A 17,459-nucleotide genomic window follows, 5' to 3' on the forward strand; every position below is an offset into this window, starting at 1 on the left:
CCTTTCTTAGGGTTGTCCCCATATCATGTCATGTGCCACATGTCCCCCTTTCCTGTCTCACCAGTGTCAATTGTGCTTTATAATTAATAATCAATCTGGTGGTGGTGCCACTGCCGTGTTTTTTGGCTTGGAGTGAGCATTTATGTCATGCCAATGCCCAGTGCCACCCCATCAAAAATGACCTGGCTCACTTAATTCCTGTCCTCATGTGCCACTCAGTGCTGCCACCTCGGCTGTTTGAACTGCACATATGCTTTGTTGGTTTAAACCTCAGCCATTCACAAGCCAATCCTGGCATTGCCACTTGCAGAAACGCAAAACAAACTTCTGGCACTTGGCAAGGTCCAGAGAGCAGACAGATGTGCCCGAGGTGCCACCGGCTGTGTACTCAGACAGTGAGAGAGGCCAGAGACAACATGAAGCTCAGTGTGGGGCACTGATGTACTGAGTTGCCCTCATCTATGCCATGTGACATGACCCCTGTCCACAAGCAGACTGCTGGGCAACTTCTCAGTATGCAAATAAAGTTGTGCCAGTTGTGTGGCTGGGCATTAGTGGACCTGCAGTTCAGGTCAAGATTCATGAAGGCTGGCGAAACCAGTGGAGAGTGCTGGGGTGTGCTGTGCCCATCTCTCACTGCCCCTGGCAGTCAGCCCCCCACATCCCCATCACACATGTGCCCACTCAGTCCCCTCTCAGAGGCCTACCCCAGCAGCATTGGAGTAAGGCTGGAACCCACTCAGGATGAGGTGCCCAATCAGTGGGCTTGGCATTGTCCATCAGTGATGATTAAACTCCAAATCGTTTCCTTCAGACAAAAGGAACTTTTCTGGGTAAACAGTTTGGGGGTCTGAGTGAACCCAGTAGGTGCCTGACAGGGTTGGCATGACCTTACCCGGCAGTTTAGGGAGCAGTAAGGTGCAGTGCTGCCCTTAATAGAGGTGGTGAGTGCCTTTTAGGTGGCAACGTATGACCCTGGGCACAGGTGGAGATTGGTGTTGCTTGAAGGTCACCACTGAGGGCCCACCTGTGCCCATTTGATTGCGCTTTATGCAGAGGGCAGAGTTGACCCTTCTGGCAATGTGCTGAGAGACGAATTCAAGTCTGTTGTTGGCACCGCAGCAGTTGATTTCCTTTTTTGTGCTGCCAGCCTTGGGTGTTTCAGATAAGACCTTTGCCCTTTCACCTGACAGTGGCTGGCACCTCTTCATTTGGATGCTGATCTCAGGTGCTCACAGAGATGCCCGAGCATGCAGAGGAGTGCTGCCCACCTGTCTCTTCCTGGCACTGTAGTTTCTTGTTTAGCAGGGCTGCGTCTGCGTCCTCGATAATTAGACACGTAATTACAGCTTATTAAACAGAGGCGAGGCGGGCACAATTTGCACACTTAACTCCCCATCGGATTCGCTCTTCTTTATGGGTTAATGACAGGGTTAGCAATGCCCGCTGGGACTCGAGTGGAGAGAAAACAAACAGCTTGGCAAGGAAGCCTATCTTTAAGGGCTTTAGTGCCCACCTGCCAACCCCACTCCAGGTCTGCCTGTGGGTGGAAAGAAGAGGGCTGTGGGTGGATCCAGGGACGGGGCAGGCATGTGCCACTCCAGCATCTCCAGGTTTTTGTGTTGGCACAGTGATTACAGGGTCCTGGGTTTGAGTCCCAGTGTCCTTATGTGTTGTCCTTGTGTCGCATGTGCAACCGTGAGTCACTGTGGGTGTGTGCCCGAAGAGCCAGGTACACAGTTTGGCATTGTATGGGCAGAGTGCCACCATGGCATTTGTGTTTCGATGTTAGGAGATGTTGCTTATCCTCGCGTGGGGTTTTTACGCATTTCTGGACACTAACACTGTAAGGCACTATATTAAGGCTTGTTGCTTTGCCGAGTGATCGACCATCGTGATGTCACATCGGGCGCTGTTCCCTCCATCTCCTAATGTGCCAGGAGCTATATAACCTGAATACTGACCTTCTAAAAATGACTTCATGGTAAGTGCCATATGCTGGTGGTCACTGTGTAAGGCACTATATGACTCAGTGGGCCCTTGTGGCTGAGCTCACTTTGCCCAGTCAGTTGTCCACTAGATTCCTGCCAGGCTTTCCAGCTCTGTCCTGAGTGGCACATCCTCTCAAATGTCGCCATTTCTGCCTTTGCCATGTCTGCTCCGCATGGCACTTCTTCTTTTTATCGATGTTTTGTACTCATGCCATCTGCTTGCTCAGTATGGCACAGGCCTGCTAATTCAGGGAAATGAGTTGACAGGCCTATGCCAAGGCCAAAGTGCCAACAATACTGAGCTGTGTGCTTCCCTCACACTGCACCGCTGTGAGTGTCACCCACTGGCTGGGGGAGTGGAGTCTCAGATGGAAGGCGGTGGCAGCCTGGCGTCCTCTGCCACATGTGGCTTTTTCTCCCTTTGGCTCCCCCAAGCAGGAAGCCCACTCCAAAGTGCCAAGGCGCTATATAAGTGCTCAGTGGCCCCACAATTGCAAGTGACGTGACCCACATGTTTAGGCATGGGTGCAAAGCGACTGTCATGCCAGTGCAAAAGTCTCCCACATGACCACACAAGGTGATTTTCAGGACACCCACTTCGGTTCAGTTTTGTGGGCACTGAGCCCCTCTTGGCCCTGCCATCCAAACAGACAGCCCTTGGTGCTGCGTTCAGCTGTATACTAGGATGCCAACAGTGGCAGTCAAATGAGACAAGTTTCGCCGGGTGACCGAGCACTCGACCTGCCGTGGCCTGGTGACTTCGTTAGATGGCCCCTTTTTGTTGTTTACACCACCACCACTTCCCCTTGTCTGTTGGCAGGTTGTCAGCTGGCCGCTGGCATCTAGGTGACAGCCTTTTGTATTCGTCGTGTCAGCTGCCATCATGTGGAGTTTTCGTGCCCTCAGCAAGCTGGTGCTGACGGCTCCTCGCAGTCCCTGCACTTCATTGATGACTCACGCCAAGCAGCCCACCCATCAACAGGCACTGAGTGACTAGCACTGGCATGTGCCACTTGGCACCACTCTTATCAAGGCTCCACATCACTTGGGGTGTCTTTATAGTGCCTTGGAATAAATCTGAGAGCTCAGCTGCCTCATTCTTAACTTGGGCACCTCACCTTATAGGTGGGTATTGGCTGTCCAGTGGGCATTCTTTAAGGTGCCTTTCATACTCCTAAGGGCTCCTCTTTGTTGGCACAGCCAATAGAAAATGCACAGGGGGCCATGCAGATGCACACACCATTCTTTTATAGCGCCTTTCATGAAGTGGCACACCACACTTCTGCATCGTCTGACTCCCGATATCCAGGGCAGATGATGAGGGACGAGGACGAGTTCCTTAGCCTGGCAGCCCACCCAGGTGTGTTTCCTGCACAGAGACCCTCAAATGAATCTCTAAGAATGCTAAAGGGGAGGTGTGGGCCCCCTAGTGGCCAAAGATCAGGTAGAATATGGCAGGAGTCCTTAAGGTGCCCATCTGCTCCTGTCACCTTGTGATGTTGCGCCCTGTGAAAGGCGCTATATAGTGTTATAAGTAGAAAGAGTCGTTTCTCTCATTTTGCATGCGGGATGTAGCGATGTGCCAGGAGTGGCAGCTCATGGCAATAGCAATGCAGAAGCTCAGACATCGGGCATCAGCCTGCAGATCCACCACCAGCCCCTCCGTGTGCCCCCCACAGATGTGCTCCTCGTGCTTTGTATTTATAGCTCGTGTCCTCATCACTTTGTGCTCAGCTCTATTTTTCACCCACCTAATAATATCTGAAGATGCGTCATCTGGCACAGGTGGCACTTTGCTGTGGATGAAACACCGGCACGCTGGACTGTGTTGCCTAAGAGGTGAGCAGCTGCAGTGCCAAAGCCAACCTGAAAGAGGTGCCAGCCTGTCCACCCTCTGTCCATTTAGGCCCAGGCTCATAAGTCACTTAAGCTCTCCAGTAGGGGCGCAAGGGGCGCACACCCTAAGATGGCAGTGTAGCAAGACAAGGAGAGTCCAGTTAGAGGGCGTGGCGCTGCCAACATGCTGCACTTTAAAGATGTAACTTGAAGAGACTCCATGGCATGCATATGTGTGGGCATATTGTTTTTGAGTCATATGAGGAACTTTGAATGCATGTGCAGCTTTGCCCTGTGACAGCCTGGCACTCTGCCCACGGCTTGCCAATGCTACCAAACATGGACAGGCACTATTTAAGAATGTGTGGACTGTTGGGGACCATGTGGCATGTCGCTGCTCTGCCCTCTGAGTTGACTGGGCACATTAAGCTCACTTCTGATTAGACATTGTGCCCCCCAGCCACACCACATAAAGTGACAGATCATGGGACAGCAGACTTTACCATCTCCCCACATGTGCCAGGGCACACTGGGCGTGCTGGACGAAGTGTGAATCACTCAGTCACACGACAAAGTGGCACTTCATAAGCAGTGGCAGGGCTGGCGTGTCGAGGCGGCTGTGTGCACAGCAGAAATAGAAACGTTTAATTGGCGAGAAGGGCCTGGGTGAGACTGGCATGAACATGCGGTGAGGTATGCTTGGTATGAAATGACAGGCGGGCACTGCCACAGTCGGGCACTGTGGCCAAGAGCTTGGGAAGAACTGAAGTTTTAGCATCCTCAGAGTCACCATGACATATCCTGGGCCATGCCAGCCCCCCACGCTGACACTGTGACCCCACCTTTCTTGTCCACAGCGCCCCCCAGGGTTTGACGATGCCACTGCACAGTGTAAGAGCGGACAGGCTGGGATTTTTGTAGAGCAGCCCAGCACAGTCCATGCCACCATGAGTGGGCCCCTCACCCTCATTAGTGACCAAAGCCATGCCAACTTCATGCCAGGAGCCTGAGTCAGAATGGGGCACTTCCTGCATTGCCACTCAGGTGTCATGGGGGCCAGCTCTATTGCTGCCATGCCAGGCATGTGGGATGACAACTCAACTGACCGGCTCTCTTCTTTCCTTCTTTTTCAGAACAAGGTGCTCAACGTGGACGGCGTGAAGGTCAAGCTGCAGGTAAGGATCACCACCGAGTACACAGGGGAAAGGGGGCAGCGTGGCACAGCTGCACAACAGTGAGGGTCCACAGTTTGAGGGGGGCGGGGGATTGCGCTGCTCACCAGGCTGAAGTGACAAACCATCCAGGGAGGACCCACATGAAGAGCTGCTCCCCTGCTCTAATTGGTCATTAGCTCGTGAAAGGCGCTATATACCACTCTGTGCTGCCCGCTCTTGTGGCTGCAGCTCGTCGCATTCGTCCAAACTGATCAGGCAGACAGAATCCTTAAAGAAGAAAACAAAAGGCGTCAGCGGCGTGCCGAGCGCTAATTAAAGCTGGCGAGGTGGCAGCGCCGTCTTCACGAGATCCTCCTTCTTAATTAATTTATCAAAGCAGGCTGCACGCCATCTGCTGAGACACAAGAACTCCGGGCGTCTTCTGACACGGATGAGAAAAGACCAGGCACGAGGAGGGCACGTGAGGGCACACGGGGAGCTGGCAGGCAGTGATGGCAGCGTGCCACTCTCACCCACACCTTGACAAGAAGGTTCTCTAACATCATAGTCAAGAGAAGGACAGCTGGCACCAGCTGTTCAAAACAGTAAAGCCAAGGAGGTGGCAGCAGCCTCTGAGCCAACAACATACAAACATGGAAGGAAGAATAAAGGGTGTCACAGGTCTGTGCCCTGGTGTGTCTGCCAGGGGCAGTGCCAACTCACAGCTGCCAATCGTCGCTGGATGGAGGAACTCTGCAAGGCCAAGGCCCTGGCATCAAGTCCTACGGCTGCTAAGCAGCTGGGCATCATGGAGTTACCTCTGTGATAGTCACCTGTGTCACTTTTCTCAGAGTTCATCATAATAAAGAGTGACAGGGAGAACCTGTGCCATCTAAATCAGTGGCTGGCACAACCAATTATAAATCACATTATTAATATGTAATGGAGAATAAGAAGTGACATGAAACATGTGACACATGACAGCGAGATACCAATGCAAATCACATGGCAGCAAAGGCCAATCAGATGAAGTTCAGGTGGGCCAACTGGCAAGGGCAGCAGCTGAATAGCAAACAGCAACATAAAGTTGGCATTGTGGGAAAAGAGCAAGCTGAGTGCAGATGCCCAAATGGGCTTTTCCAGCTGGGAAACAATGCCTGCTTCTTCACCCTCATGCCCAGCTGGCATGTCCCATTTTCTTTCAGTTTGGCCATGCCAATTTGCCCATTGCCCATGCTGCTGATTTGAAATTTTTTGTTTCTGATGCACCCATCCATTATGCAGACTCGGGCACTGCCCTGTCATTGAGCTCCCCTTGGAAGGTCAGCTGGGGTGGGCATTTAGAGAAGACTGAGTTGGGTTCACCTGAATGAAGGTAACTGGGTCAAACACTCATGGGATCCTCCAGCGGGCACCTCACAAAGTTAAGGTTCAGATCAGCCCCCACCAGCTTCATCACACCCGGGTACTGATCAAAGGCTAATGAAGAAGTGTGCCACCAAGGGTCATGATAGTCGACGTCCTGTCTGGGCAAAGCCAAGGCCCAGTCTGGTGATTTTATATAGCGCCTTTCCGAGGAGTAGCCATGTGAATTTGATGAGGATGCACTCAGGCTGGGCACCCCTACTGGACTCCTGCAGTTATTGCTTAAGTAGGTGACCCTTGGCAGTATCAACTGCAGGTGATTTCCCCAGGTGCCAGTGTGCCATCCCTAATAGGCACTCCCTTAATTGCCTGCAGATTTTAATTGGTGAGAATTCCTGCAGATTTTTTTCTGCCATCAACGCATTTGCTTAGAGAAGCAGAAAAATCCAAAAGGGCCCATGTGGCAGCGGGCACACACAGTCATTAATAACGTAAAGGAGCCCGTAGCCATGGCACCTCATCTGTGCTGCAGATGCCCACCTCTCTGTCCTCAGCAGCAGATCCAAAGCCATCACTGCTGCTATTGAGCGTGTGTGTGTCTTAATTCTATATAGCGCCTTACATCATCACAAGGTGTTTTACATACAAACAAGCCAGACCCTCGGGCACTATATGAACACGGCCTGTTACTTTGAATCTCCCGCCCATGTGTGTGTTGACTGCACAGCCATCAAAGGCCAGTGGCATTGTGCCATCCAGGGCTGTCCCCAAGTTGAGGTCTGTGAGAAGAGGACAGAATGTGGAATTGTAAGGAAAACCAAAACCCACTCTTGAGATTACTGTATATATAGCGCCTTTCAGAGAATGCGCTATAATTAAAGAGCCCCGAGACTCGGGAGTCGTACGAGTGACCTGACAAAATCATCGGGGTCACAGGACCACAGCCTGGGGGTGGGGGAATCAGTCGTGATGTCCGCGCAGGAAATGCAGCCCGGTGGTCACCGGATGTGTGGTTGTGTGGCTGTGGCTGTGTGCGCGCACACGCGCACGCGCCGTTAGCCGAGTTCCCTGGTAAAGCAGCCCGAGGGCTTTGTCTGATTAGCGAACATTCGGGACAGACGGCGGCGCAGATGTTCATTTCCACGCAGCGCATCGCCGCCCTAATGACTCAACACTGCTCTTTGTTAGCTAAACGTGTAAAACTGGAATGGCCGAGACGGGGTGGGCATAAGAGAGACGAGGGGCACTTTGGGCTTCGTCAAATTAGGGAACCGAACGTGTGAAGGGGTTCAAAGAATGAGCGGTGACAGCTTGACTAATCCGTCACCACCACGGCGGGGCACTAGGGGGCAGCACCAGAGCGGACGGACGAGCGTTGAGAGTTGAGGCTGCGCGCTCCTCTCCTTCAGGCTTCATAAGTGGAGCGAGACCACCCTGGCCCTGCTGGAGGTCTCAGTGGAGGACACGATGACTGGTGGCCATCATGAGCAACACTGTGTGTTCTCTGTGACACTTCAGCACTGAGGACCGAGTCCAGCCAAAGTGCGTCAGGAGAGACGACTGTGGCAGCCGCGGCCATGAGCCTTTATAGCGCCATGAGAGCTCAAATGGGAGAAATAAATGACCGTCTATCTATCTATTATACAGCGCCTTTCACTCTATCTATCTATCTATCTATCTATCTATCTATCTATCTATCTATCTATCTATCTATCTATCTATCTATCTAGCTATCTATCTATTATGTAGCGCCTTTCACTCTATCCATCTATCTATCTATCTATCTATCTATCTATCTATATAGTACCTTTCACTCTATCTATCTCTCTATCTATCTATCTATCTATTATATAGCGCCTTTCACTCTATCTATCTATCTCTCTATCTATTATATAGCGCCTTTCACTCTATCCTTTCACTCTATCCTATCTTTGTCCTTTGTCCTTGTAAAGTTCACTCTGTGGTCTTGTCCTCCCATTTTGTGCATTTTGTAGATTTGTGGACGTTAAGGAAGTTGGCCTGGGTGGCTGAAGCCCTGCTGTGGAGTTGAGGGGTCAGACCACTAGGGTGAGGCCTCCCTCCCTCCCTGGCAGCCAACTCCAGACGAACCCAAGCATTCCAGAAGAATCCACTTTGGTTCTCCATAACAATATGAGGTGGAGGGGTGTGGGGGGTGACAAGCCCTGCAGGACACCTTGGGGGGCTCTCTTGGGCGTCCTCCCTGAACTTGCACCTTTCCTAATGGTTTTCTCTCCCCCGTTGTGTAGGTCAGTGTTGAATGTATATAGCGCCTTTCAGCCTGAACCAGCGCCCTCATTTTCTCACAAGTTCTTCTTTGCCTCTCTTCCAGATGTGGGACACGGCCGGGCAGGAGCGATTCCGCAGTGTCACCCACGCCTACTACCGGGACGCTCACGGTAAGAGCCCCTCATGCCCGCCCACAGCAGCGCATGCTTCATGTCACAACGGCTGCATTCTGGGGACGACGGGCACAAAGCTGTGGCGCCACCCTCCACATTGATGAGCAGATCAACAGTGTGGCTTGTTGATACATCTCCGGAACCCCCACAGTGATCCTGAGCCCACCGCCCACCGCCTGCCAGCAGCACACAAGCCATGAGCGTCTTCTGCCAGCCACTGGCTGCGCTGCCCTCCTCAGTCCCCCAACAGGCAGATGAACCACTCGGCCATTTGATTGGCACCTGATGCTCTTTTCAAAAATCCTCTCTAAATTAAAAGGAAAGGGCAGGAAACCAACAGCGCCGCTCCGACAAAGCCCCTCGATGCCCACCTTACGTAAGCGCCCGCTCCTGCATTTTGACTTGAGGTGGAAAAAGACATGAAACTGAAGCCTCCCATTGGAATGCCACGTCTTTGTACTCCGAACGAGCGCCGGGCGACGCTTTATGCAAATACCTTGGCAGCCTTTGTGCGCCATTATCATAAAGCGGCAGCTGCCAGTTTGGATTTGTTCTCATTTGTGTGGCACGACAGGAGCGTCGGTCTGAGGGGGCGACGCAACACGATGGAGCAACACGCATGGAGACAGCAGCGGGCACTCGGGGGAGCGCAGAGACAGGAGGAGGACAACTGAAATAAGGCCCGGGTCACTGGTGCCACCCCGCAGTGCACTGCTCTTAATAAAGACGCTGGCGCCCGCCCTGCCCAGCCTCAGCCCCTTTAGCTGACTCTTTAGTGCCCATCTCTGCTGTGTTCTCATATTTTTGCTTTTGTCATCGGCCTGTGCCCAATCCATTATTGTGACAAGCTGGTCACCTCGGCACGGCCCCCCTCCTTATGCCCATTATGTATTTAAATGACCCCCGGCCCATCAGTTGAGAATTGCCACCCAAACCATCAGCCCTCATTCCTCTGGCCAGAGACTTATCACCCCATTTAGCCCACAGTGCCACAGGGCAGCGACATGCAGTAATGCCAGCCTGATCTCCACTTTCTTTTCCTTTGACCCCCCATTTCCGTGAACAAGCAGCAGGGTGGAACCTGAAGACATGCAGTCAGCGAAGCACAAAGTTGGAATAAGCCAATGGAGGTCCCTAAGGACACCCGGTGGGCACTCAAGTGAGGAGGAAACAAACTTCATGTCCAGGGTTACCAGCCTTGACGAGAGCTACAGGATGATGGGGGGCATCTGCCACTCGAGTGTGTCTGTGACGGCCTGGCAATGGAGAGCCCCTCATGTGGGAAATGAACGCCCTGGGGCCACAAACCAATGGGCAGTGTCATTGAAAGGAAACGGGGCATCAGAAAGCAGTGCCATCTGAGGACGAGGTGAGAGATGAGGGGCACTGTGGCTCAGCGGCTCTGAAAGAACAGAAGAGAGGAGGCTGACTTTGGCTGATAAACGAGACCCCAAGACCCCGGGAATCCTGCGTCAGGCCAACAAGAAAGAGAAAACTATGAGGTGGCACCAGTGCCCCAGATGGCACACATGGCTTGGCTCTCTTCGAGTTTCTCACCATTCAGAAAAGAAATCCAATGAAATGAAAGAAAAGCGGCGAATTCGCGCAATTTGAGAGGTGTCGAGAGGGGTTGCCATGGAAACCACCGGCAGCCATCGTCTCCAGCTGCAGCGAGTCTGAGGTGTTGGCCTCAATTCTATAAATGACTCGAAAGCAGCGAGCGCAGTCTTTACGTGATATAGCGCCTTTCACATCGCCGAGTTCGTTAAGATGAGGGGCACAGTAGGCCTGGCAGTTTACCAGTCCATCATCCACTAGGACAAAATGCCAACCAGTGAAAAAGTCCAATCATTTCATACAATCTGAGGAGCTTCGCATGTAAAGTGGCACAAATAAAGAAGTCACCAGGACTGGGCACCATCTACGCATGCCACCAGCCTGCGGAGCCTTTGACCGCCGTTCGATAAGTTAATGGCAAGATGCAGATGCCCATGTCGCACAGGTTTAGACAACGAGGATTGCCTCTTGTCAATAAGATGGCACTGGAGAATCTCAGGCCAGTCATCCGATGCCAGAGAGCTGCCACATCATGTTAAAGAGGAACAGCAGGTTATTCTACAAACGGGCACCATCAGAATTCTAATATTTAACTCTGGTCAATATAGCGCCTTACCTGGCTCATGAGACAGACTTGGGGGGTCATGGTGGACTTGACTCTGCCCACCACCAGACTGAGCACAAATGCAGTTAAAATGTCAATAGTCCCCTCTGTGTGGGCTACAAGTCCAGACACTGTGGGGGTCTCATCTGCCCAAATCATAGAAATGACCTGAAAAAGCAATGCGAAGGGCGACTGGACGTCCAGCAGAAAGACGAGAGCAGAGATGGACATGAAGGGCAAAGAGCCTAAACGGGGCACAGATGGCATCACTTCAAATGTGTTCACCCCTACTGCGTGGCCTGTGCCACAGCAGCCCACCCTCGGCCTGCTCCTGATGATTTTCAGAGTCAATCCCCTTCAAGATGCCCGCCTTCAGTAATGGCAGCTGAATAATTCATCACATCCATCAAGTCTTCTGATTACACAGGAGGGCATCGGGAGGACGGCTGGCATAAGAAAGCAAATCAAATCTGATCAAACCCGGCAGCCAGCGGTGGGCCATCGTCACAGCGCTCGCCACTTGTCATCAGCCCCATTTGTGCTGGCGGGACCTGCACGTGGCGCCAGCCTGCCCACTGCCAGTGACAATGGCACTGGTAATGCCACTGTGCCCCCACCTCCCTCCCCTCTGTGGGCCTCTTAATGTTGACAGTCGCTGAGCGGCGGGCGTGACTCTGACATGCGAGGCTCATTTGTCACCTTTACGGTGTCAGCGGTGGAAGTGAAATGGAAAGCACATCTGCATGTTTGACGTCCACTGTGTGTGACAAAACCAAAGCGAAATCGATGTGCCATTGATCTGCTGCCACGCTGACGGCTTCATTCAATCACCCGTCATACCGCTCATCTGCCTTCCAATACCAGTCCTCTGTTAATCTCGAGTGGCGTGGTGGCACACTGAGGGGGTTATCAGTATGATGATGATGATGATGATGATTGTTCCTGCTTCATCCAGCGGCTGATGCCCATCCAGCTCCTGCTCTTTTTGTTCTTCCAGTTGGAGCCCAGGCAGGTGAAGTGACGTCTTCAGGATCCCACCATGTCCCACAGCCTCGGGGACCGAAGACAGAGTCATCAACAGCAAAGACTCATGCCAATGTATGCAGATCCACATCGAGGGGTCCGATAAGCCCCCCTCTTCATTGCTCTTGTCACACAGCAGCTTCATTTGTTAAATCCTCCGGGCATGCGGCAGTGGGCACTGGCTGGATGACAAAAGGCCATCACCGACGGACTGTCCCTGGCAGCTAAAGCACCCTGTGACGGTGTGAGGGGCTCGTAAGGGTCCACCAGCCATTGTAAACTGAGTGCTCATTCATCAGGACGTGTCGGGACTGGGGGGCTTCGGAGGCTGAAGGCCGTGTCGTATTGTGTGCAGCCCCCCATATCTTTGTCTGTTCTCTGTGCACATCAGTGAACTCGAAGCCCCACGGGGGTCATTAGCTTTAGCGGTTATTAATGGCTTAGCCCCCCATGCCCCCCCGTTAGATCGAGAATTGGGGGAGCGACCCTAGAGGTCTCACGCCAGTCAAATGGCGGCGGGGTCCCAGTGGGTACTACATGAGCCATACATACATGTTGAAATGAAGAACAGGGGCTTAAACTCCTGAAGCCCCCCTAAAGATGCCACTAGACCCCTCTACTACACAAACACACACACACACCACCCTCCACAAAAGACCCCAAGGGGCACATAATGTGTTTTCCAAACACGTCTGGCTAAGGGAGTAACACGCCGAAGGGGGCTAAGACCCCGACATGCCATCATTTGTGGCCCCTCATAAGACGGGTGTGTGAGGGTCTATTGTTTTGTCTGCGACTCCCCCTGAATTCGGCATGCAGGTTATAAGTGGAGGGGCCAGTGGGTTAGTCATGCAGCCCACCGCAATACCATTATGTGGGCATCATGTGGGCGCGCACCCACAGCCCTCTCAGAAGAACTGTACAGGTGATGCCAACCAGGGCTCTGGTGGTCCGAAATGTAAGCGTCATTTTAATGTCCCCAAGGTCACTCACAGGTGAACACCACTGGTTCAGTCAGATGAGCCCAGCGAGGGGCTAAAGATATGAGGTGGTCTTTAGGGGGGTCTCAGGCAAGTGCCTCATCTGTGACACAGGACAAGCAACAGGAGGTGCCAATGGCTTTAGGTGAAAGTGCACTATATAAGAAACCCCCCATGATGGCAGGAAAGGTCAAAGAATCAAAGAGGTGAGCCGCTGGTGGCGAGACCCCCAAAGGAGCGACTCACTTTACCTACAATTAATCATCCACTGTGGCCCCCTAGGGGTTTCCTGTCCTAACTGGGCTTTGCCCACTGGAGGCTTCAGCCACATGTGGTGGACAAGTGGCACTGGCTTTTCACGGCCTAGGTGCCATGGCTCCAGGTGGCACACCGCCATTCAGCTTCTTCTCTCCTTTCTCTTTCCAGCTCTGCTGCTGCTCTACGACGTCACCAATAAAAGTTCATTTGACAACATTCAGGTGAGAATCCGAGGGGTGAACGTCGGGGGGCTTCACACCATGGGGAGGCTGCATGCCAGGGCTGGGATGGGCAGCCTTCTGACTCTGGGTCTTCTCTTTTTTGCCATGATGACAGAGGAGACTTCAGACTGTGGATAGCATTTTTGGATTGAGGCTGGCACATAGCGGGCATTGTCTTATATAGTGCCTTTCATGGCCAATTGTAGCACCAAGTATCACCTTCAGGTGATGCCTCCTAATGGAGAAACCACAGACTGCCATGCACTGCCCAACTCTTGAACACAAAATTGTCTGTTCTATGCCAGGGTACCACATGCAGTAAGGGTAGGAACCAGGGGGTTGAGTGGCAGGAGGCCTGGCAGGGATGGGAGGAGCTTAAGGGACCCATTCCTTGCCCCTTTCTGCTACCCCTGTGTGCTGCACAGAGGTGGACGGAGAAGTGTCCAATGACGTCACAGCACTGGGACTTGGGGCGGGGCCACAGTGGATGGGTCTACCCATTTAGACATATTTTCAACATGAGGCCCCGCCTACTCCGGCTCAACAGGTAGAGCAGACAGGGGAGGACAAAAGTGACACGTCAAACAGAGACTGACACAGAAAACAAAAGACCACCCTTGTGTGGCACCAGCTGTCCTCTACCTATCACCAGACCTGCGTGCTGCCAGCTCCCCCTAGTGGCACCTGCAAGACCCCCAGGCTCTTATTCCATCACTTGTGTGTAGGACCACCATGAGTCCATGAGGGGGACAACATCTGCAGCCTAGTTTTTAAATGTGACATTTTCATTGTACAGCTTCACTCAGGTTGGCATCAGTGCCTTCTCAGTCAATCATAATCGCTGCCCCCAATGCCAGCCACTGTGTCCTCTTTTTTTTTTTCTTTTTAATTTTGCCTTATACAATTTTCTTGTATTAGGAATTTGTTAGTTTTCGCCTGCGCCTTGGGGTCAGAGCGCAGGGTCCGCCATTGTACAGCGCCCCTCGAGCAATTACAGGTTAAGGGTCTTCCTCAAGGGCCCAGCAGAGTAGGATCTCTTTTGGCTGTGGCAGGGATTCAAACCGGCAACCGTTGGGATACCAGCGCAGATCCTTAGCCTCAGAGCCACCACTCCGCCCCATCTTTGTCCATCAAATGCAGGTGGACTCGTTCAGTTGGCACCTTTCTCACTCGAGAGACTGATTGTAATGTAATATAGCGCCTTTCACTTCTCAATGATTTCATGGCTTCTTGTTAAGGTCCCTGATATGTACAACAGGTGAACACCAAAGCTCCCTGGCACCCTCAATATCAGAATATGCCCTCCTCCTGAGTGGGGTCCTCGCCAGTCCAAACCTTGTGAAGGCACTACTTGTGTTTTTTGTGGGCATCATCTCCCAACGACTTACCCATAATCTTAACTCCTCCTGGCATATCCTGATGAGATATGATGATGACTGACACCTCGCTGCCGCGTTGCCGAGTGTGCTGGTGCCCCCGCCAGATCAGAAGTATTTAACGGGATTCTCTGGCTCGCCGAGTGCTGCAGGCCTGATGAGTGGAGACTCGCTTTCCATGCCCCCCTCAACGCCCCCCCCCCACCCGCTGTTTCCAGGCTGAGCGCGCTGGGACTCAATTAGTGCCAAGTTCAGGATTAGTCAATGCCAAGCAGCCTGTCGGAGGAGGTGGCCATCTGGATGAGGCAAACTTACAGGTGAGTCGAGAAACAAGTCTGTGCCAGCCTTCATTTTATATAGTGCCCTTCACACTCACATTCACGGGAACTGGCACAAGGCAGGAGGCAACCCAAGTGGCCATCAATTAGAATTAGGAAGGAGTTGGTGGGGGCACTAGCAGAGTAGCGGGTACAACTGTCTCATCGGGCTTGTTGGTTTCCTGGGCTGGTATAAAGCTGTCAAGGTGCCAGTGGGTCCCAGGAGACTGGGTGGCATGCCAGTTACAGAAGGCATTCAAAGTCTGGGGTGGGACAGGTAGCAGCTCCTCAGTCAGTGGCTGGGTGGATGGAAGGCTGGGTCCTGTGTGCCCATTTACTTGTGATGTCGTTGTGCCCATTGAGGGAGACATTGCAGCTGCCACCTGAGAATGAACGACACCTTAGCAGTTCTGGGGGCTCCATCACGACCCTCCACCACAGTAAATGTCACTGTGACCCAATGCACTACTGAATACCTTAATGGCTGTAGGGGGCACAGTTATGACCCATGTGGTGTGTCCACTCTACTTTAGGGGGTGCTGTTGTCACCTGGGTGGCTTATCAGATGTAAGGGTTCTTGCTGTGAGCCACCACCCCACCAGATGTTGTCATCTGTTGTGACACCCCAAATAACTGCAGATGCCATACCAGCTGTAGGGGGCACTACTATGAACCTCAGCTCCATGGGGTGTGGCGTTCTTGTCCATCACTTCACCATGGGTTGCTTCACTGCTGATAGGGGGCGCTGTTATACACTACCTGCCCACTAAGGGGTTTCATCAGCTGTAGGGTGCGGTATTGTGCCCACCGTCCCAGTAGTGGTGCTCACAGTCAGCTGCGGCAGAGCTGATGGACACACAAGTTCCTGCCTCTGCAGCAGGGGGCGCTGTGTCACAAGACGTGTGGTTGATGGGCAGCAGTGGGGTCCACAGAAGGCTCTGCCAGTCAACTTCACGGTGGACGTTTTCACTTTCTGATCGACATGCCAGGCCCGAAAGACACCAGCCGCTGCCCTCCTATATAAGCACTAAAGGTGCTATATAAAGTTAACCCTGACCTGCTGATTTCCATTTGATGCCAGGCTGCCAGTGGACTCTGTTCATCGCCTGGCACTCTCCGCCTCTGTTAACTCTAATAAATGAAGATTGCGTTCCAGCGCGGCGCTAACCATCGGACTTGTGATTAATCACGGGCATGCCGCTAAATGTCAAGTGCCGCCTGGCGTGTGCGCCCTCCTCATGCCGCGTGCTGATTTATTGCCGCTGTTATTTCTCATTTTAGACTCGTGTGGCTCAGACAGTCAGGGGGGTTGCAGGTGGCAGTGGGGGCTTCATCCCCACTGTATGAGCACAGACTGCTGATTCCGATTGACATGTGAGAGTTAGTGCCACCCGCGCTAGTAGGGTGGTCAGTTGGGCACATCCAGTCAGGGTGCCAGGTTTGGCCTGCTAGTTCCATTCATATGCCCTAGTCTGCTGTGCCAGTCTGTTAGCCTCACTGGTTCGAAGCTGGGATTCTTGAGAATGTGCCAGAAATGGAACTGGGGGTCCGAGAGCTCAGTGGAGGCACACATGATTAAGGGGGGGTCTCCTGTCTGTATTCTGTACCCCCTCGACCTCGGGTCATGGGAACCCCAAATACAGCAGCAATCCCTTATTGTGCCCCTGTTTCTGCCAGTCTCACTCTATACCCATTCTGGCACACAGTCTCAGCTAAGGCCAATGGGCACCTGACAGAGATGTGCAGACCCCCCAAAAGTACAGTGGGATGTGAATGTTAGGGTCAGGGCTGCACAGTGCGAGCGCTTGGCCAGTTGAGCTGGTGGTCTGCATGAGTAGCTGGTGGCACTTCTGATGCCACTGGTGCCCTCTATGACATGTGGCTGAGGGGCAGGTGACTTACATTACTGTGGAGGAGGTCACTGGGAAAGGCGCTATATGAGTAGGAATTAAACACGATCACATTTGTCCTCTTAATGTCCCCTGAGCCCCAGTGCTGTGACATAGAAGATGCGGGAGGGTGACAAGCAGTTATGGACTCTTGGTGGTCCTCATGGTGGACTTTGCCTGACTTTGCAGTAGAGCCTCCGCCTCCAGCCCACCTTCTGGTGCCACCTACTTGTGGTGTGGTCAGGCTGAAGCCCCGCCTCTGCCTCTTCCGACTCCGCCCCTCCCTTACTGACATGACGCTGCTTTGCTGTCAGTCATCTTATTGTGCTGGATGCTCCGTCCACAATCCCACTGCCTGGCACTGCACTGCTGCATGCCCTTGAAAGGTGCTATATAATTAACCAGCCACTGTCCTTCTTTTGTCCCTTTGGCCTTCCACATGACGTGGACCCTCCTGAAGAGCCCGAA

General features: G+C 52.8%; 1 protein-coding gene across 2 annotated transcripts in view; it reads left to right on the forward strand.

The window, feature by feature from the left end:
- LOC120542120 (ras-related protein Rab-26) overlaps positions 1–17,459 on the forward strand; it is a 45,139-nt gene that overhangs the window by 22,867 nt on the left and 4,813 nt on the right. For both annotated transcript variants that reach the window (XM_039774286.1, XM_039774287.1), the window contains exons 3-5: positions 4,961–5,002; positions 8,697–8,763; positions 13,357–13,409. In XM_039774286.1, coding sequence (XP_039630220.1) covers positions 4,961–5,002; positions 8,697–8,763; positions 13,357–13,409 — 162 coding nt within the window. The remainder of the gene's footprint in view (positions 1–4,960; positions 5,003–8,696; positions 8,764–13,356; positions 13,410–17,459) is intronic.

Source organism: Polypterus senegalus, chromosome 13 (assembly GCF_016835505.1).
Source record: "Polypterus senegalus isolate Bchr_013 chromosome 13, ASM1683550v1, whole genome shotgun sequence".
Classification (NCBI taxonomy): domain Eukaryota; kingdom Metazoa; phylum Chordata; class Cladistia; order Polypteriformes; family Polypteridae; genus Polypterus; species Polypterus senegalus.